Raw genomic sequence first — 22,267 nt, forward strand, 5'->3', positions numbered from 1 at the left:
AAGATCCGTGCAGAAGGCATGCCGGGATGAACGCCTCATTTTGACAATAAGATCCGTGCAGAAGGCATGCCGTGATGAACGCCTCATCTGGTTTGGCATGTTCAACCCAAACGTAATAACCATATATGTGAAGCGTATACGTTTTACTTTTCGTAATAACCATATATGTGAGGCGTATACGTTTTACATGAAAACGTGATTAGACTTGTTTCTATATAGTTTAAAAAGAATGCCTAAATTGTATATTTGTTATGATAACAAAACGATTTTATTTATAAATTTTAACAGTATATTTGTATAACAATACCCAAAACCAATATCCCATAACCACCTTGTTTAATTCAATTTGTCAGCCTCTGTCTCCCTGAGATACGTATACAATCTCATTTGGTCTTTAGCAAGAGTCGTAATTCCAGACAGGTCAATTCGTTCATCTGGAATACGTAGATAGCGACACTTGTACATGTCTTTCCATAATTCTCCCAATTTTTTTTGATACGCTTCATCATTTGGAAATGCCCTCATTTCTAAAGGCGATCTGTGAGGAAGCAAGCGTTTGCGCTTTTTCAAACCAGCGCTTTGGACACGTTCTTCGGTTTCCGGTGGACCGTGCAAGGCATCCGAAACATTAAATATCGGTATTTCTTCCTCGTCAAGCCGAGCTATGGGATTTTCTTTTAAATAATTCTCAAGTCTGTTAAGAAAATCTTTCGTTTTGAGTTCAATGTCTTCATAAGTTATTTTTTCTTCTTCTAGAAGTTCTTGTCTGCGTTCCTCAAACAAATCGTCTCCTAAATTACTTTCAATATCGTCCGACAAGAAAGGCGTTTTAACATCGCCATTTGTCGGATTATTCCGCTGTTCCTTTTCATTTGCGGAATGAGAAGAGTATGGTGAGTGAGCTGGCATTGAACTTTTTGCACGCTGTGACGTTTTGGTGTCACTTCTTGATAGATTTTTTTCTCTTATAATGGGATTTGCTGTAATTGCACGTTCTAGTTTATTATTGTCAATTGAATTGTTACTTGTCGCTTGTATATTTGCCACACTGAATGGTCGTAGTGATGGTCCACTGATAGAATTTCGCCTTTCATTATTATTGTTTTCATCCGGGGCATCAATAAATACACCAGTAACAGAATTACTCCTTTTTAGATTGAACGGCACAGTTTGATGCCTGGTAAATGATACATCAGTATATTCGCGAGGTGGAAGCGCAGGTAAAACGCTCGTTACCGGGCGTGGTGCACTTTGTAGTTTCAGTCTTTTTGCTGCAGCAGCTATTTTCAGGGCACTGCCAAGATTGACTGTGTTACTTGTATTCCTAAGTTTACCGTCTGCTTCTAACTGTTTCAAATTGACAATTTCGTCCGTAGTGAGATGAGATTTAATTTTTGACACTTTATCCTTCAGCCTCTTGTACGATAATTTTATTCCTCTATGATCAAGATTGATTAATTTCATAGAATATGTTTTTTCTAGATCCAGAGTCTGCATACTTTTTACGAGGCACCTTTTTTCTTTGACGTTGTGGGCCATTGCCGTCATTTCCTTGTCCACTTTTCTACGACCAGGCATCTTGAAATATTAAAATGTCTCCTATATACTATTAAATTTCTGGTCTTACAATAAATCTGAAATAGAAAATAGTACATAATTAAGATGCATAGATGTTACAAAGAATTCAATCAATATAAGATCTGCAACTATAGACTTCGGACTTTGGATTTATCGCTGTTAAAAATCACGAGCTTTATAAATATTATTTTTTGTGCATATGCAGTGCAACATCTATATCTGCACATTTTTTACCGTGACAACGTTACAGCAATGTTTGTTTGTGTTTCTTTTCTTTTCTGTTTTTTTTGTTTTCTTTATCTAGAAACTTTTGTCTGCGTTCTTCAAACAAGTCGTCCCCTACATTCAGTATCGTCCGACAAGAAAGGCAAAAACGCCATTGGTCGGATTTTATAGATAATTTAATACAAATCAAACGAAAAGCTCGCAATTTCATGGATTTAGCATAAAAATGAAATGTGAAATGAATGCCTCTTTTACGTGTTGTAAAATCATTAATCGGGTGCATAATTTTTTTACAAGTCTTTTATTTGTCTTTGTAAATTATTAACCTTATTGTTTCGTCCATTGTGTTATTGTGCTATGGTTATTTTTTATATTCTTGTCTTTCATTTGTGCTTATGTGCTTTGTCTATATGCCATGTTATTCTTATTTTTTTACATATATATATTTGTTTTTATAGTGATTAAAATTTGAACACAATGTTGACTGCTGCACCCCTATTTTTGACATTTTTACCTATTATTTCTGTTTGTTTTGTTCACACATAGTTGTCAATATAAGGGAATTATATGTGACTGTCCTACACAAGTGAAAGGTTTAGCTAGCTATAAAACCAGGTGTAACCCACCATTTTCTACATAAGGAAATGCCTGTACCAAGTCAGGAATATGACAGTTGTTTTCCATTCGTTTGATGTGTTTGAGCTTTTAATTTTGTCATTTCACAAAGGACCTACCGTTTTGAATTTTCCTTGGAGTTCGGTATTTTTGTTATTTTACTTTTTGATATGTAGCAATCTTTGCTTTGGAAACTTTTGCACACAAATAAAACTTAAAAATTAACTACTAGTTTGCAATATTTCTACTGTTTTCTTTCAGAAAACCATTCAAACTTCATTTTTTCATATATACTAACTAGTTATGATTATATTCAATTCATGCAGTTCAAAAACCTACATGACGAATTTAATCCTTTTACAGAAAATATCACTTATTTACCATCATACATTTATTCCTTCTTTCACTGAAGTTTACAATTGGTAATAGGAGTGAAGAAAGGTATATGTATTTACTTAAGCAAAGATTCCTTATAAACAAATATTTATCATTCAAATACCACACAAAAAGTAAAGAAAAGCTAATAAATATGGTTCAGGTTAAGAAAGATTGAATTATAATATCATATATGACACACTGACACGAAAGAAATTTCATTTAAACATTCAAATTAACACAGATATTTACATGACTCGCTTTTGTTCGTGTCCTTGCGCTAAAATCCCTTTTACTTCTTTAAAAGGATTTATTATTTTGGACAAATTAAGAAATATCTGGTTAGAATATGTAAAGGTAGATGAAATATTATTTATGAATAGGCGTTTTACTCGTACTCTCAAAAGATCAGATTTGTTTAAATAAATACGTGTTGTAATAAAGATCGGTTTCTAAGAATATACACCATCAAAGACTTTATTTTACATTAACCTCCACTTAAAACAGACCAAAGAGAATTGCACTCAATGAATATCAAATATATAGATTAAATTTGAAGTGTCAAATTCATTATATCTCTCTTTCAATGTTGGTAAAGGGCTGTTTTACTTATTTATTACTATTATTTTTATATTTATTTAAAAAAAAAAAATCAATTCTTAAGATGTCATATTTTTTTTTGATACAAAGGGTAAGTTGAAATATATCCTTTGTAAAAATATTAATAAGTGTCATTACTTCATGTTTTCAAACCCAACAACAACTTTTTCGAGATAAATGTCAAATATTAACACTTAAGTACATGAAAAATGAAGACAATAAAGCATATTGTTAAGTAGTGTTTCCGATTAAAGACTTTATTATAACACTTTACAACATAAAGCAGATCTGCATTTTCGCTGCATTGTAATAGGTGACTAGTCACCATCTTTAAATTATATATTTTTTTTCTTACTGAATACAGATTTAATCGTAGTTACATTTGAAAGTATTTATGTATTTTTCAACTATGATTTACGTTCATCTTGTTTCCTTGTTTTGATAGGATATGCGCGATATTCAAACGATTGCGATCGGTGAGAATCTGACTACCTCAGTACCTGTATTAAATTTTAATCCTGATAAAAAAAATAATAAAGAGTCATTGAGATAGCTATTTATCAGGGACTCTGATGTAGACAGGTCACCGTACGGCCTTCAACATTAAGTGATTAACTGTTGTCTCCTTACAAGTCCAATGCAGTTTTTTTTTAATGTTCTAAAGTTTAGAATGCCTGTTGTTACTGTAGATCGTCTACACAACGTTATTGTGAAAACAAGAATTGCATTACCAGCCCAGTAGCCAGTATTTCGGTACTGGCATGAAAATGCGGCTTTTTTTGTTATTAAAATTTACTGTTAAAAAATTTTGGAAATCATTTTAAATTAAGGAATATATCTCCCTCACGCAAAGCTCTGATTCCTTGCCCGACTTTGACTTTACTCTTTTGTAATTTTTGGTTTATAAGCTCTTTAAAATTTTAATAAGCTTTTGATTTTCAAATATTTTGGCCTCGAGCATCACTGAAGAGACATTTATTGTCGAAATGCACATCTGGTGCAGAAAAATTGGTACCGTTAATGTTATTGCATGAGACAATGACTTTCCAAATACTTACATTTTTATTCTTATTTGTCATTTTTTTAATGAAATATTTTGACTTAAAGATCGTACAATTTATACAAATCTGATAAGCAATAAATTCAATAACAGAATTTAAAAATAAACGGTATTTAATACCAGCTGTTATATTCTCGTGTGAATTGACATTTATCATTGTTTATAAATAATCTTATCCTTTTTGTTTATATTATAGAATGATTTGTCTATAGATAAGACTGAAATAAGCTGCAAGATAGCAATTTGATATAAATTAAACTTTGTAACGTATGTTTTAAGTTTCATAGTTTCCAGACAAATAAATCAATGTATGCAATCAAAAGCTTCCACTTCTTCAGACCTACTTTTTTTAAATCTAGGATCCTGCATAGAAACATTTACAAACTGGTATACGTAATTATAATTAGTGGCATGGTAGCTCTGCGGCTCTTTTCACAAAAAATATTAAGAATAAAAATACGCGTAAGTCATACACATTTCAGTATAACCTACGATCAATTTTAATCGTAAGATTTTTTGTGAAAAGAGTCGCTGGTGTTGGAAACCGTACTGTAGACGTATTAGACTGAAAATGCCCCTCTTTTTTCATTTTATAAATTTTTAGGATCCTTGTATCAACTCTAAAATAAATTCTACCATCGACTGGTTAAATGACCTTTTATTAACATTTCAATGTGTTTGAATTTAACTTCACGAGAATATTATTGTATGTTTTTAGTTTTTCTATATATATATAGCAATTAGTAAATAAAACTGTGATACCTCAATTAAGAAAAAAGGAAATAAATACCGATTTAAATAATAGATAATATATATTATAATCTTACCCGTCAAAACATGTATATATCGTGAAATATCAGTGTCTTACATATCCATTTTGACCAAGCCTTAGATAAGAAGCTACCCAGGTGAGTATGATAACTCTGTCGTCGTTACAAGTTAAAACAAAGACTTCAGTACACATTAGATAACCCTCAATCATCTACAACACTTAAAATCAACTATTGGTAACGGGTTTCTCATCCAGAGGACACAGATATTGATTTTTGATAATGTATGGCTTCCTATGGGGCGATAATGAAATAGTTGTTGAAAGTTATTGGCTATGATGGAGGTATGAATAGTGATTGACTTGTTTACCTGAATATAAACTAATACTAATGAGTTCTTAGAGCAGCAGGGATCCATATAATCTGTTTTATCACACTATCAATGTTATATAATATTATATACCTACTGATGGGTAATAGATCCTTTTTATTTTAAAGATATAAAAGTATTTTAAAAAATCATATTAGTGGCACATGGGGTATACATCGACGAGACAGGGCTCTTTTCACCACTGGGTATTTTTTCTCGTAAGATTTTTGTGATAAAACGCGAAAAAACCCGACAGCAACAAAAGTATCTCACTAATGAAAAAAATAATATCATATGGATTCAGAAAAAAAGGAAAAAAGAAATCTGAATGTTTCCATCTTGCAATTGAAAAAAAATCATACGTCATACAAATAAGAGTTACTTGCTAGACTCCGACACTTTCTACAGTCAGGAAATCGTCAGTAGTTGTGTAGAGTTACTTGCTAGACTCCGACACTTTCTACAGTCAGGAACATCGTCAGTACTTGTGTAGAGTTACTTGCTAGACTCCGACACTTTCTACAGTCAGTGACATCGTCAGTAGTTGTGTAGAATTACTTGCTAGACTCCGACACTTTCTACAGTCAGGGACATCGTCAGTAGTTGTGTAGAGTTACTTGCTAGACTCCGACACTTTCTACAGTCAGGGACATCGTCAGTACTTGTGTAGAGTTACTTGCTAGACTCCGACACTTTCTACAGTCAGCAACATCGTCAGTAGTTGTGTAGAGTTACTTGCTAGACTCCGACACTTTCTACAGTCAGGAACATCGTCAGTAGTTGTGTAGAGTTACTTGTTAGACTCCGACAGTTTCTATAGTCAGGAACATCGTTTGTAGTTGTGTAGAGTTACTTGCTAGACTCCGACACTTTCTACAGTCAGGAACACCGTCAGTAGTTGTGTAGAGTTACTTGCTAGACTCCGACACTTTCTACAGTTAGGGACATCGTCAGTAGTTGTGTAGAGTTACTTGCTATACTCCGACACTTTCTACAGTCAGGGACATCGTCAGTAGTTGTGTAGAGTTACTTGCTAGACTCCGACACTTTCTACAGTCAGGAACATCGTCAGTAGTTGTGTAGAGTTACTTGCTAGACTCCGACACTTTCTACAGTCAGGGACATCGTCAGTAGTTGTGTAGAGTTACTTGCTAGACTCCGACACTTTCTACAGTCAGGGACATCGTCAGTAGTTGTGTAGAGTTACTTGCTAGACTCCAACACTTTCTACAGTCAGGGACATCGTCAGTAGTTGTGTAGAGTTACTTGCTAGACTCCGACACTTTCTACAGTCAGGGACATCGTCAGTAGTTGTGTAGAGTTACTTGTTAGACTCCGACACCTATAGTCAGGAACATCGTCAGTTGTTGTGTAGAGTTACTTGCTAGACTCCGACACTTTCTACAGTCAGGAACATCGTCAGTAGTTGTGTAGAGTTACTTGCTAGACTCCGACACTTTCTACAGTCAGGAACATCGTCAGTTGTTGTGTAGAGTTACTTGCTAGACTCCGACACTTTCTACAGTCAGGAACATCGTCAGTTGTTGTGTAGAGTTACTTGCTAGACTCCGACACTTTCTACAGTCAGGAACATCGTCAGTTGTTGTGTAGAGTTACTTGCTAGACTCCGACACTTTCTACAGTCAGGAACATCGTCAGTAGTTGTGTTGCCCTTGTTCTTCGTTAATATAAAAATGTTTGTGTCTATTGAGAAATAAAGTGTTGCAAACAGATCTTCGTCGACTACTTTGCAAATTATATGCATATCTTTGTTATAAAAGAAACACACAATATGGATGAAACCTTGCATACAAAGTCGGCTTTCCTGTTATAATAATTTTGATGAAGACATGTTTTTACATAAATTCAAAAAGGCATTTTCGTATAATGAAAAGCTACATCGTATTGGAATATTACACACTCAAATGTCTCAAACATATTATGCACTTAATCACCTCACTTAATTTTTACTACCTATGTACAAATTATGAAATATTACGAATGATCTAAAATCCAGAATTATTCAAATTAAGATGATGATGTAAAGGTTTGAAACATTTTTATAGTTCAACGTTTAGTCAGCACTTTTGTGTTGACACGAGATAGTATTGATATGTTAATTTTCTTTAAATTTACATAAAATGTTAAATTATTGGAATCACCAAGGTTTCTTTTCCTCCAGATATTGGTTGTCTAAGCCCTATTTGGCATAGTTTTTTGGAATTTTCATTTTTTTATATTCTTCAACTTAGTATTTGAGTTGGCCTTCTAACAGTTTGATTCATGCTCCATTGATGAGTTTGTAGAGGAGACGTGCGTCCGTCGTACCCTCGAGATCGTACCAAATTATAAACCTATTCCTGCTCTATTGATGAGTATGTAGAGGAGACGTGCGTCCGTCGTACCCTCGAGATCGTACCAAATTATAAACCTATTCCTGCTCCATTGATGAGTATGTAGAGGAGACGTACGTCTGTCGTACCCTCGAGATCGTACCAAATTACAAACCTATTCCTGCTCCATTGGTGAGTATGTAGAGGAGACATGCGTCTGTCGTACCCTCGAGATCGTACCAAATTATAAACCTGGTAACTTGGATGAGTTTTAATAACAGGTGTACTAATTTTTCCTTTATATTTTATCTCATTATTTCTCCTTTGAATAAAATTATTAATACTGTCTGTTTTGTCATTTATTTCGAGGCTTCTTTATTGTTTTTTAGCTTATATAAATCTTTGTTATGCAATACATACAAAAGTTCAAAGTCACTAGCAGTAAAACGACCCCACGGGATGGATAACTGTAATAATAAAACACAGAAAGACATTACAACGTGTGGCCAACTTACAATTGGGCTAATGAGTCATACTGGGTTAATGCAAATTTGAAAAAAATATGAAATGGAACAACGTCATTTTTTTTCATAATATGTCATGTAAGATTTGTAAATATTTAAGGAATTCTAGCAGAATGATTCAGAAAAAAAAGTTCTAATACGTGACAGCAGAGGCTCCACGGGCCGCTCTTTTCGCAGTTATAATTGTTTCGAGGAGATAAGATTTGAATAATTGTGGTAAATTATTTAGATTTAGTTGTCATTAACAAAAATAGCTTAGGTTTTTTTACGAAAATTCAATTTAATCGAACCACAAGAAACTTTTCATATATATATATATACGAAAATAAATCGTTTGTAAACTTTAATACAAGATTTAACTTTTGAAGTGACAAATCTGTTTTCTACGATGACTGAATATATTAACTTACAAATAACATCATGAAGGAATAATTGTATTGGAAAATCTGCATTAATACGCTGGTAAACAAGATTATTACAAAACAGAATACGAATTACCAAATCTTTTACAAAAGGATTGAACTACGGGAATATTTTATTGAGATTGTTACAATAAATTTCTATATAACCTAACTTACATTCGAGATGGAAAATTAATCAATTTCCGCTTTCCCCTATAAAAACTATAGGTCTCATTCGCGATGACAATACTACAAATATGTATTGACGCAATATATTACAGAACAAAGAGAAGTCAATAAAGGTATCTGCTTCAACTGAGCCATCAACGGCGGTTGTGTGAAGTTGGCTTAATTTACTTTATTTATATTTGATGGACTAAAATTAGAACTTAATTAAGCCAAGCAAACATTTCTATCAATAAATATTGGCAATACAATATAAAACAAGGTTCAAAGCACGCATCATATATTAGGCATAAGACATTTTTTTAATATTTCTAATATTATACAAACAATTTTTTATATGATTTTTTTTTAGTTACTCATATTTCGTTTAAAAGCCATAGTAGTACGAGAATTACGCCATTAAATTGAATTTAAAGACAAAATATATTATTCTTAAATTATTCTTAAATGTATATACATGTGAATATATTGTATACGTTGCTTCCCCAAGAACAGTAAACAAGAGGTTTTTTTTTAAAGAAATGAAGTCGACAAGCTAAAACGTCTCGCTTACAACGTATAATCTGTTAGTGACAACATCCTGTTGCATATACATATATTACAATCTAATGGTTTTGGAAGTACACATGTATAATGCCAATTCACAATATTCATGTTTTATCTTTAGTAGGGAACTAATAATTTTCCTTTTGTTCAAGCTTTTGATTTTTTTGTATTTGCTTTTGGTGTAGTACCACCAAATCATAGTACGTCACATCCGGTTTCATGCGAAAAAGGGTCGAAAAAAAATTCCCTTGAATTTGACAGATGTTGGAAGTAAATTCTGCATTTCATTACAGAAAAAAAATTCTGAGTCATAAACATATATCTTGGGTGTTTCAAAGTACCATTTTTCAAAACTTGGTGTTTCTATAAGATATTTTGGAAACTTGAGGTTACATGGTTACTAAAGCTTGTCAACAAGAAAAAAAGGGGGGAAATGATTGGTTAACCTCCAGTGATGGTTATTATCTTATATGCAATGAAATGTATGTGAAATTTTGTCTGTAGTACTAGACAGGATCAAACTTTACTCATGCCAAGTATTTCTTTATTTGAAACAAAGATAAAATCTGCACAATTTTTTTTTGAAAAGTGCCAATTTAACAATGACTAATAGGGGGAAAACAATAGTGGTTTTTCTCCTTTAGAGATCTATTTCTTCCACCTTTTGGTTTCATAGCTTGCATGTTTATGTTCGTTTTGTTCGACTGTCAAATTTTTAATCATCACCTTTGACTCAATATCAATAACTTTTTTTTCTTTTCATGTTCTTAATATGAACGGTGTATTATGTTTTTAACTTTATTTTTGGTGGTCCCTCGTCCAAATGTATTGTCAGATTTATGTGTGTTTTTCCTATGCTTTTAGTTATACTTTTAATAGTTGATTTTCAGGTTCGTGTTTTCTGCCTTATTCTCTTTCGTAAATCTTGTACAATAATTGTTGCTTTCGTTGTATCTGTTGTTTCAACTTTGAATTTCATGAAAATATTTTGTGTGTGTGTGTTGTCAGTTCCACTTGATGTATTTGTGATGTCAAAACAGTTTCCATTTAAATGGCTGTTTTACTATAACATAAATTTTCCTTGTTCTGAAATAATCTTGATTATTCAATACAATTTATAGATCAGTAGTTTGATATTAGATGTCTGAACAAATCACACATATTGACTTATCTTCTGATACAACATTACATTACAAGAATCAATGTTTATTCTCTCAGGTACAAACATCAAACTGTGTTTATTTGACTTTCAAATGCTGAATTAAACTTTTAGTAATAAACTGAGTACGCGTGTGATCCGTTAATTGTCATATAAGATTGTAATATTATTTTTTTTTTCTATAAAAACATTCCTCCGCTCTGTGTTAAGGTGCAATGCATAAACAACATTGCACAATGTTTTACCACTCCTAATCTGACAGTTGACTTTTTCTCCTTTTCAATATACTTCATCACGTACATGTAGTTTTCGATATACTCGTAATTTGTTTTGAAGATATTTACTTTCAAATAAAGAATTTTAAGATAAATATGGATTGTTATTTGCCATGGTATGAATAACTCTAGTATCAAATTTAAGTAGTGTTATTTTACTGTTCTTTGTTTACTTTTTGAGGGTACAAAGTCAGTGAAATTTGAAAAGGTCTGATGTTTTTCGCCTGTGGTTTAATTACCAAACCTGCAGCTTCTGCTGATACATTGTAATTACAAAATATATGTTCCAAATTGGAGTAGGTGAAATTGGTCGTCTGACACCACCAAATAAATATTTGCCCGGATTAACAAATATATTAAAATAAGGAGATGTGGTATGATTGTCACTATCCACTGAGGATCTAGATGACGTGGATGTAAGCAACTATAAGGCATCTTCAACAATGAGCAAAACCCATACCGTATAGTCAGTTATAAAATGCCCTGACATGATAAAATGTGAAACTATTTAAACAAGAAAACCAACGACTTGATTTGAGACAAAATAATAAAGGATAATTTTGTTCATAATTCTGAAATATTTCATCATCAAAAGTCCACCCCTTCCGATATGCTTTTGGACTTTTGGTTTCACATTTACATTTTGAGCTGATCTATAATAGTTGTTGTTATGTAAAATTATTGGTTCTAGTGTTTAATTTTTTGAATTTATCATCGAATAAATCCCAATAGTATTTCAGCTTAAGAAATGCAAAACAATTGTATAAAACGAAACAAAATTAATGTCTATCCATGGGAAAAAATATATTTTAATGTTATAATAATGACGATGTGTCCATTTAATCAAGTCAATAAAACAGAGGTTGTCAAATCTGTGCTGCAATTAAATTCTATTTTCATTTTACATTATGATAACAAATATTCATACGTAATAGTTTAACATCGATTTTCGTGATTAATAGCTGTGAACATTGTAATTTAACTGATCATACTGAAACATACAAGTACTTTATTGTATTTCCATTTCACTTGTTAAAAATTTGACATAAATTGCATTTAAATCTGTCCCAAATGTTATCAATTGAAATCGACAATTCAATGAAATTTAAATGTATGACAGACAGGTTAAAACAAGAATAGTTGTATTCCCTTCAATTAACATCTTAATGTCCTACCAACTAAATAAAATGATTAGTCAACTCAACCGTTTTCTATTTTTAATAGTTAAAAGTCTTGATGGCGACTTTCAACTTGGTCAATAGGAATTTGTATAGGCCTACTAATATTTAATAAATCTATCTATTATCGTTTTAATGAGGTAAAAAAACGTTGAATATTCATTTAAAGACAAGAAATGTTAAGTTAAACATGTGCAGGGTGTAGATTTCAGACACGATAAAAAAAAACCGAAACTTCAATTATTATGTTTTAACTGCTTTAAAGCCCGGTTTAAATCTATGACAAGCTAAAACGAAACGAATTTTCATGTATCTACCTTCTGGCGAGTATAAAAGTAATAAACACATCCTTTATATCAGTAATTCTAGTTCTGAGATGGTTGTGAAACTATGAAATTTTAAAGTGTAATGTAGTAAATTTTGGATGACTGTATTTTAAGTTCAAGTTGACAGTTCTCAAATTAAAGTATACCCGATGTAAATATCTACCAAAATTAATTGTATAAAGTTAAAGGGTAAGATCAGTTATTGAGGAGTTTTACGTGTTGTTAAGGAATTTATATTGCAAATAAGTTTTTTTATATCATATATGTTTATTTTAGAATAGGTTTAACAGGTAATAAAGATTTCCCCATAAATCTGCAGCTTATTCAATTCACAATTATAAAATAAATCAAATCAATATATTTGTAAAGAATAACAAAATTTAAGAAAGCAAACTATCAGTTGATTCTGTTTTAATACAATGGCCCAGTTCTGTTCAAAGATTCCCAGAAATATAGGGACTTACACCAAGATGTCGTTAAATGAAATTGGATAACCTGCATTTATCATGCTTTTCGATAAAATATGATCAAATTGATGAAAGACCCTTTCCTAAATAAATAACTATCATTCTGCATTGACAATAATATCTTGGTGTAAATTGGATACACCCATTCCGGCTAACGCCCTCGGGCGTAATATATATATACTGAATGTTTGAATGATATTTGTAAACACAATAGCAAACTCGTATATTAGGCAGATCAACATGCAGAAAAAAACCAAAGTACCTCTCGTGTGAACTGCAATCATTTATATAACTGTTCAACCATAAGTCACGCAACATACAGCCGTACCAAGCTGATTTAAATTCTATTGATCTTGTCATAAACCTAAAAAATACTGTGATTGTCTGGTGTGATTGTGATAATTGACGAATCAATTGCTATTTTGTTACAAATTTCTACAATATAGATTAAAAGTAAAAACGCACGAAAGTAAAAATATTAAAAGACAGTAATATAAAACAATAGTGACAGAACATGAAAGTTTTTTCTTATCTCTCTCTCCTTTTCTTCTAATAATCAGTCCACAGCACTTTCATTGTGTGAATGACTTGGGCGGGCAAAAAGGATATATTTACATGTATATCTATAATGAATATTGAGTCTCCTATCTATCAGAGGCCACCTTGGTGCTCAAGAATAGACGGACAGACCCAATGTATTCAATTTAGAAGGAGGTACCTTACTAGTAATAATCTTAGATGGAGGTACCTTACTAGTAATAATCATACTGTTATTTACCCTCTCTCAACTTAACTTTATTTTTTATCAACTTTTTAGAATCGAAATATTAACTTATGATTACAATTTAGATTTTGTTATCGGCATCTGTATTGTATAATTAAAACTCATTCAATCATTTCTTTTGTATGGTTTAATTGCCACAACTTGCAACTTCTCCTTTTGTATGGTTTAATTGCCACAACTTGTCCTGATACATTGTTATTACACAATACATTTACAATTCTTCTCAAAATAATGTTTAGTCGTTGTTGATAAAGATGCTCTTACCTCAAGTATACGCTGTATAAGATATGCCAGTGCATCTACTTACTGTTGACCAAGTTCATTCTATGTGCCAATACATTGAAATGGTCCAGTTTAAATAATTTAGGTGGGGTAACGTGTTGTTGTTTGTATCAAATTTCTTCAATAAGAAGAAATGAAAACATTATTTTATTTGACGTTCAATTAACTATAAGGTTTAACGTACTTATTTTTTTATACAAAATTGAAATCAGTTTATTAATGGAAGCATTATAATTGTGCGTACGTGTATAATTGTCTATGTCACATATAGTTGTTGATATTAAAACTTGTTTGTTTTTAATCACAAAAAGTTTAAAACTGTAAGAAAAATAAAGTATATCGGCCAAATTTCTATTTGAGTGCTTTCAGGATTTCTTTGTTAAATAGGAACACTATTGTCCGCTGAAGTCTTAAACATATTCTAAGTTACGACCATTTAATAGTATAATATTATCCTGCAAATATACACATTTTAAATGTCTGTCAACGGAATGTTACCAATAAAAAAATAAGGAGATGTGATATTAATACCAATGAGACAAATATCCACACGTGAATGTAAGCAATTATAGGCAACCGTACGCCCTTAAGCAATGAGAAAACGCCATACCATAGTTTGCTATAAAAGGCCTCGGTATGGGTTGATGCCCATGATACAACAGTCCTAAAATAACATACCAAAAACAGTTCTTTCATTGGTAACAAGATTATTAAAGTCTGAAGCAAAGTTGAATGATCACAATATGATGACTCGTTGTTTGTTCTTACACCAATAATTAAAGTTTATTGACTGTTGAGTTGTATGGAATATTCCATTACTATATTTACCAGAATATAACATCGAAATGACAGACATAACCTAGCATTGCATGAGGCTATATTTAAAACATCATTGATATTCAATACAGAATGCATGTATTAGCTAAAATTATCCGGTTCTAAAGCAGCAATTAAATGATGATTTGCAAAATCATCTGAGAAACTCAAAAATATTGTCACAAAGAAGAAGAATGTATTAGAGAAATATTAAAGTTCAATCAGTCTAACATGGTCCATAGTGTGGGGCCCTTTAGTCCATATTATTGGGCTCTTTTTTCCATTGTATTGGAAAAAGTAAAATAACAAAAATACCGAACTCCAGGGAAAATATTAAATTCAAAACGGAAAGTCTCTTATCAAAAGGTAAAATGGAAAGCTCATACACACCAAACGAATGGAAAACAACTGTCATATTCCTGACTTGGTACATGCATTGCCTTATGTAGAAAATGGTGGATTTAACCTGGTTTTATATCTAGCTACAAACACATCTCAATTGTATGACAGTCGCATAGAAACCTTTCTAATCTAAACCTAGTCTAATGGGACTTTCTAATGTTTGCAAGATGTTTGAGATTTCCCAGTTGCTCCAATGTGTGGGGTTAACAGAAATCTCAGATAAAATGTACTGTGAAATTGATTCTGTTATCTTACATGTAAATCCTAACTGTATGAAAAACATAAAAGCAAATAAGCCATCAAATTCCATCATACTTCCTGACGACAATAGAAAATTCTTCCATTCAAATGTAAATCCGAGGAAGAACACGAAATTTACATTTTAATTTTCAAAAGTCAGATTCTTTGCAAAGGCAGATTAATACGAGTGAAAGGATATTTTAAAACTGGATGTGGCTTTCAACGTCGGACTGATTTGGAATTTTTATGTTGTCATAATAATTTAGATGATTAAGGTAAAAAATACGACAGAGATTTATTGTGTCTCGATGTATAATAGATTCCTGCATATTAAGGAAAATCAATATGAGATCGATCAGAAACATTAAGAACATCGAGAACATTTACAATTGTATAAGCTTAATACGTCCATTACCTCGTGTTTTGATTGACATAACAGAAAGTTGCAGATTTAATCAGCATCTCCAGAATAACAATACCTGCTGTACTTGTACACACTAATGTAGGACCTATTCTAAGCTGAACTTTGGCATTCAACACACTAATGTAGGACCTATTTTAAGCTGCACTTTGGCATTCAACAAACTAATGTAGGACCAATTTTTAGCTGTACTTTGGTATTCTACACACTAATGTAGGACCTATTCTAAGCTGAACTTTGGCATTCAACACACTAATGTAGGACCTATTTTAAGCTGCACTTTGGCATTCAACAAACTAATGTAGGACCAATTTTTAGCTGTACTTTGGTATTCTACACACTAATGTAGGACCTATTCTAAGCTGAACTTTGGCATTCAACACACTAATGTAGGACCTATTTTAAGCTGCACTTTGGCATTCAACAAACTAATGTAGGACCAATTTTTAGCTGTACTTTGGTATTCTACACACTAATGTAGGACCTATTTTAAGCTGTACTTTGGCATTCAACACACTAATGTAGGACCTATTCTAAGCTGAACTTTGGCATTCAACACACTAATGTAGGACCTATTTTAAGCTGCACTTTGGCATTCAACAAACTAATGTAGGACCAATTTTTAGCTGTACTTTGGTATTCTACACACTAATGTAGGACCTATTTTAAGCTGTACTTTGGCATTCAACACACTAATGTAGGACCAATTTAAAGCAAGATAGTCCTATTATCGTGACTCCTGCTAAGATTAATTAACACATTCTACTTAAAATAGAAAATCCCATAATTTCACAATTTTGATGGAAAGAACGTAGAAATGATCTAAATGCGAACATGTTTAATCCCACGAAACCTAATGGTTTAATGATAAGCATTTCTTTGTGTCTTTCTATTAAACTTCTCCTCAGAGTGCAGGAGTTAATTCCCACATTCATCGTCAGGAATTAATCTTCGAACTTTCATTTAATGATATGAATGATGAACTTCTTCTTAATAAATTCAGAGATTTGCTTTCAATATGATAATCCTGTAAAACTAACCCCGATTGAATGAAAGCACATAAATAATGTATTGGAATAAAATATGTTTTAGAATTATGATCTAATATATCATTTTTGTCATTCGAATGACCTAACAATCACTCTACCTGTAAACAAAATTAAAAACGCAAACACACAAGTTTCAAAAATTATATATAATTACTTTGAAATGAATGGTTCGTGGTTTTATTTAGTTTAAATCGAAGTGTTGATAGTACAAAATTGACATTTTGTCAAACGTATTCTTGGTATTAAATCGAAATCGGTTTTAAAATGAAATACTGGTTATTCTGTGGGATATATATCGCTTACTTAATTTCGATTCTTTGCACTTTTAGTTTTTTTGATATACTGAACAAAACAAAACAAAACAAATACAAATAACGAATCTAAGCGACCACAAACATTTACATTCCAATAAACGTTGTCTACACAAGCAGTCAATAATAGGTACCAAGACAAAAGACACAAAAACTATTATCGTGTATCATTATGTTATTTCCAGTTTCATTTCTTGTGTGTTCCTTTTAAGTATCGTGTACAGTCATTTATATTGAAGATATATTAGAGCCAGATCCCGTTTTGTTATATTTTTGCAATATAGATTCAACCAGTGAATCGAGTGTGATACAGTATTTTCACTACAGAAACGACGGTTATCTTTTTTAATTTGAAACGCAAGGCTTGCCGAGGCTTACGAAATGTTATACATATTTAAAATATAATGTCAATATCACATCGCACGAGTTACGATGGTGGAATCGATCTCTTTAACCATTTTAGACGATACGTTTGAAAAATTGATAATATAGGCATATTTAGTTCTTTGTCTGATGATATGCAAAAATTATGTAATATCTGTTGGACGTCATCAGTCAGAGTCGCCTTTTTAACGTGAACATCAAATGGAAGCAAGAATTCCGAATTGAATTTTGACCAACGGAGAACCGAAAACAAGGGAACTGAACGTTGGTTATAAAAAATTGTCACCCTTGTTGGTAATAAAAAAATCCCTATGAACTATAGGATGTACATTATTAAATAACGTATCTTAGGATAAGATGGGTTAAGACAAATACGATAAATTTTATCTAAAGTCGGTTTTGTAGAACATAGAAAACACAAGCTCTCAAGAGCTTTTATTCGACTACAAAAAAAACAACATACATCAACAATAAAATAATATCTGCAGCTTCTGTCAATTCATAAGACTTTCAATTATTGAAAAAAAGATTTAAATTATTCGAATATATATATATATATATATAGTGTTTTATTCTTAGCACGTGTTTCCTAGCAATATCAAATCTAACTTGAGTTTAGTTGATAAGTATACATTAGGTTGCACAAACTCTTCTAGATAGCGTACTGCGGATTGATTTACACAATATTTTAACTATTTTTGTCAATCAGAATGTTTTAAATACTTGAAGTAATATGAACCTATCTGTCATTTCCGTAGTTAAGTTCTGGTTTTCAATAGGTTACTTTAATGTAATCCACAGCAACATGGTAAGTTGTTGGTTAGAATTAGAGTGTCATTGACTAGTGTATTGATAACAGATACTCCCAAACATTGCAACTTAAAATCAAAAAGTAGCATTCAATAATAATAAACTTTGGGAACTAACTTAAGTATAGTCACATATTTCATTTTGCATAAAGTATCATCTTTTTTTTTATACTTATAAATTGTTAAACCAACAAACCTTACAAAAATGGTAATGTTTCAGCTATGCTTAAACTCTTATAACTAGAATATTTTTAAACCGTTAGACTGTATATATTGTTAATTTAACATGTATACTAGGGTCAGTTTCACAAAGCTTTCCTAGGACAAAGGCATGTCTTAGGATGGTCTTACGACATATCTTAGTCCTAAGTCGGTTTCACAAAGTGGTCATAACTTAGGACATCTCTTAAAGTTGGTCATAAAGTTAGGACTACACGAGAGGTGTCTGATGATGTTCTTAAGATAGTCATAATTTAAAAACATCGTTACGATGTCCTAACACGAGTTATAAACAAATATGGTTGCTGTAATTGTAATGCACCTTAGACGACGACAACAAAATATACACAGAAAAAGCTCTGATTCGATGAGATTGGGACTCCTTTTCCTGTCCATAACTTAGCCTTTATAGATTGACAGATTATCAAAACGATTTATCAACAATGAACATTCGATGTATTTATAGCAAGAATGCACGATTTTATCCTTAAACTTATTTTTGCCGATACAGTGACAAATTGAATTAAAAAAAAATTATTGTTAACATCTTATTCTTTTTTTTTCTCCATTTTGTATTTGAATTTTTATATGTATATTGGTGTATTATTAATAGATTATTTATAAAAATTACACTTATTTCTTATATTAATTTTGCAAATTATCTAATTATGGAATATCAATCAATACGTTTATTAATCTATGAGAAACATATGCTACATTTACATAAATTTTCCATAAATCCATGTTAGTATTTAAAAATTTAAAAAACTTGCGACAGGTTTAGGATATCTTTGCTAAGATCATCTTAAGACAGCTTCGAGGAGATATCTGAGATATGTCCTAAGATAGTCTTAAGATGATCATAAGACATGTGATAAGACATATCTTATGACAGGTCTTAGGATAGCTTCGTGAAACCGGCCCCTGGTAAATATATAATTGATCATCGGCTTATGCCCGGGATTTTATGCAAGTTAATAGAAATAGAATAATACATTTTCCACTAAAATGAAGATATAACAGACGGTTATTGCTTGATGCACATATGCAGTACGTACAATTAATACCTTTTCCACACCAAAACTTTTCCATAAGTTCAACTCCAAAATAGTTTCAGCTATTCTTTCTTTATTAATAGAAATGACCAAGATTACCGGCTAACTTTAAAGCATGACTAAAGACAACCAAACTGGCAACAGATAGAAGTAAATGTTGATTAACCCATTGGACCTTTCTACTGTTTTTTTTATTTTTTTTAATTAATTTTTTTTTGTATACAGAAAAACCACCTCGGTGTACTAGGAGCAAACATACCAAGAGACAAGACTAAAAGTAAACATGTATCAGACCAAAGGATCCACGTATCAAATGTTATACTATAATACGCACCCAATGATACATGTATCAACAATTAAATTTTAAACTAAAGCACGGACTAAAGGAAAGATGGAACTAGGTACACAAAATGATCAAAACTGTATGAAAAGAAAAATCATTGACATAAAAATGTACTTTGAAAATAGGATATTGTAATGCTTACAAAATATCAAACATAATAAAATAGTCTAGTATGTTTAACAATAAGAGACACCAGTTTTACAGTTTTCACTAAACTTTTCAAGTAGATAAAATAAATTTAATATAAAATGCAATTACTTTATTTAAATGTTCTTCACAAGTTTGTTTTTTTTAAATAATACCGTCTTAAATAACATACCACTACCAATAAATTACAAGCTAAATCTTTTGTTATATGTTATAAAACAGTCTCTTGTTCCTACATCTTATATCGATGTTTGCAATTATACGCTTAACGTTAGATTTACGTTGTGTTACCATGTATCATGTTGCTTCAATGAACTTATAATTGTAAATGTAATAACATATCAAGAAAAAGAAAATGTCGATCTACTGTTAATTTCTACGTTCCGAAATAATTATGGCTTTTCATTTTTCATGTACATGATATCAATAGCATTATGAAAATATAGAAAAAAAATCACTACCATCTAAATATTGAAATAATATGAAAGCTTACCTGAAGGAAAATGTAGGTGACAATTTTACGTGGTGATAATAAAACTATCCATTGACACCTAACAGTAGTGAACCGGGTAGATGGTAGATGATCAGTTGTGTCAATATTGACTCAGGAATTACCTGAGACAGTTATTTTTACATCAGATAATTATCTCTCATTGGTCGATAAACTGTAGAGGATTCCCCTCGCATAGCAACAATACAAATCGACAGAAATGATAGCAAATTACCTAGTATGTACTGTACAATTTTCTAACAAGTTATTTAACTTTTACCTCACACAAATTTTATGGTCGTTTTTAAATACCTTGTTGGTACCTGGAAGTTTGAAATCTCATACCTGTTTTTGTTAATAAATTATAGTCTTGTAATTAACTATTTTATTTTAATGTAAATGTTGAATTTAAAGTGTTACTTTTTTTTTCGATCTATAGATATCAAATTTCTGAACTCCCCCATGCAAATCACATACATTTATTTAATTTTATTCATTTATGTACATTTTAAATACGCAATAAGTACACTCACGTTTATATCAATTTGCGATTTTATCTTCAGTTTTACAGCAAGTCTATGAATGATAAATATTGAGCGTCAAATCTATTTATTAAATGACATAAATAAAGTATTTTAAATAAGTGATGGACAGATACATCTTCTGTTACATTTTGATATCTATATAAATAGAATGAGCTTTTATTTCACCAATACTTTCTTGAAATGCAACTGAAGTGAAACCGCAATACCATACTCGAACTTGTGCGTTAGGTTTTTAGGGTTTGATCCCAGTAATGACATCGAATCAAAAACTTTAAAATTGGTATTTGTTGCTTCTTTGCTATGAAAATTGTATTCTAGAATAAGAGCAAAGATAATTCGGTTTAGAGTTGGAATAAGGTGTGCAAATATGGTGACATGATCAAAATAAAAAAGGTGACTCAATATGTTCACCGAGAAGCAGTTCCAAGTTTGATTTATGGACATATATTTTTTAATTACTGGTTAGACCCGACTAGTTTCTTCATGCAACTACTAACTCATTCGAGAAAGAAAACTTACAGACAAACATCAAAAACGACAAAAATGCTCTTTTACGCATTCCCCGTTTCCATTCTCAATTTTACATACTTCCAAAGCAAGATCGTCGACTCTCCGATCATTTCAGAAGTTCTTCGTTGATAGCCGAATTTACGAGTTTTTGCTCTTGTTTGGAGTTGATATGCTGCAAAGCATGAACATTACTGAACAATTTTCATTTTTAGCTCACCTCGTCCGTTGTAGTCCTTAACTTTTACAAAAGTCTTCAGTCTCCTCTGAAACTACTGTGCCAATTGAAACCATATTTGACCACAGTCATCATTCGGTTATCTAGTTTGAAACAATTTTCCGATGATCCCGAATAACAACCAACATGACTGACATGGCTAAAAATAGACCATAGGGTAAAATGTAAAATTTGTCTTCTATCTCGAAAATGTCTATAGGTACAGAAAATCTGACAGTGGCAGGAATGTTCAGAATT

At 31.5% G+C, this 22,267-nt stretch overlaps 1 protein-coding gene across 3 annotated transcripts; it reads right to left on the reverse strand.

Moving 5' to 3' along the window:
* Positions 1 to 238: 238 nt before the first annotated feature.
* On the reverse strand, positions 239 to 20,884 carry LOC127733779 (uncharacterized). 3 transcript variants are annotated; one of them, XM_052243093.1, is made up of 2 exons: positions 20,744 to 20,884; positions 239 to 1,634 (listed from the first exon to the last, which is right to left on the reverse strand). In XM_052243093.1, the coding sequence occupies exon 2, from the start codon at positions 1,576 to 1,578 to the stop codon at positions 337 to 339; it is 1,242 nt and encodes a 413-aa protein (XP_052099053.1). In that variant the 5' UTR covers positions 1,579 to 1,634; positions 20,744 to 20,884; the 3' UTR covers positions 239 to 336. The 3 variants fall into 3 exon arrangements, with proteins under 3 accessions (XP_052099053.1, XP_052099054.1, XP_052099055.1); XM_052243094.1 differs by lacking the exon at positions 20,744 to 20,884 and adding an exon at positions 14,037 to 14,162; XM_052243095.1 differs by lacking the exon at positions 20,744 to 20,884 and adding an exon at positions 5,281 to 5,438.
* Between the last annotated feature and the right edge of the window lie 1,383 nt (positions 20,885 to 22,267).

The sequence above is a fragment of the Mytilus californianus genome, unplaced genomic scaffold (assembly GCF_021869535.1).
Source record: "Mytilus californianus isolate M0D057914Y unplaced genomic scaffold, xbMytCali1.0.p SCAF_3, whole genome shotgun sequence".
Lineage (NCBI taxonomy): Eukaryota > Metazoa > Mollusca > Bivalvia > Mytilida > Mytilidae > Mytilus > Mytilus californianus.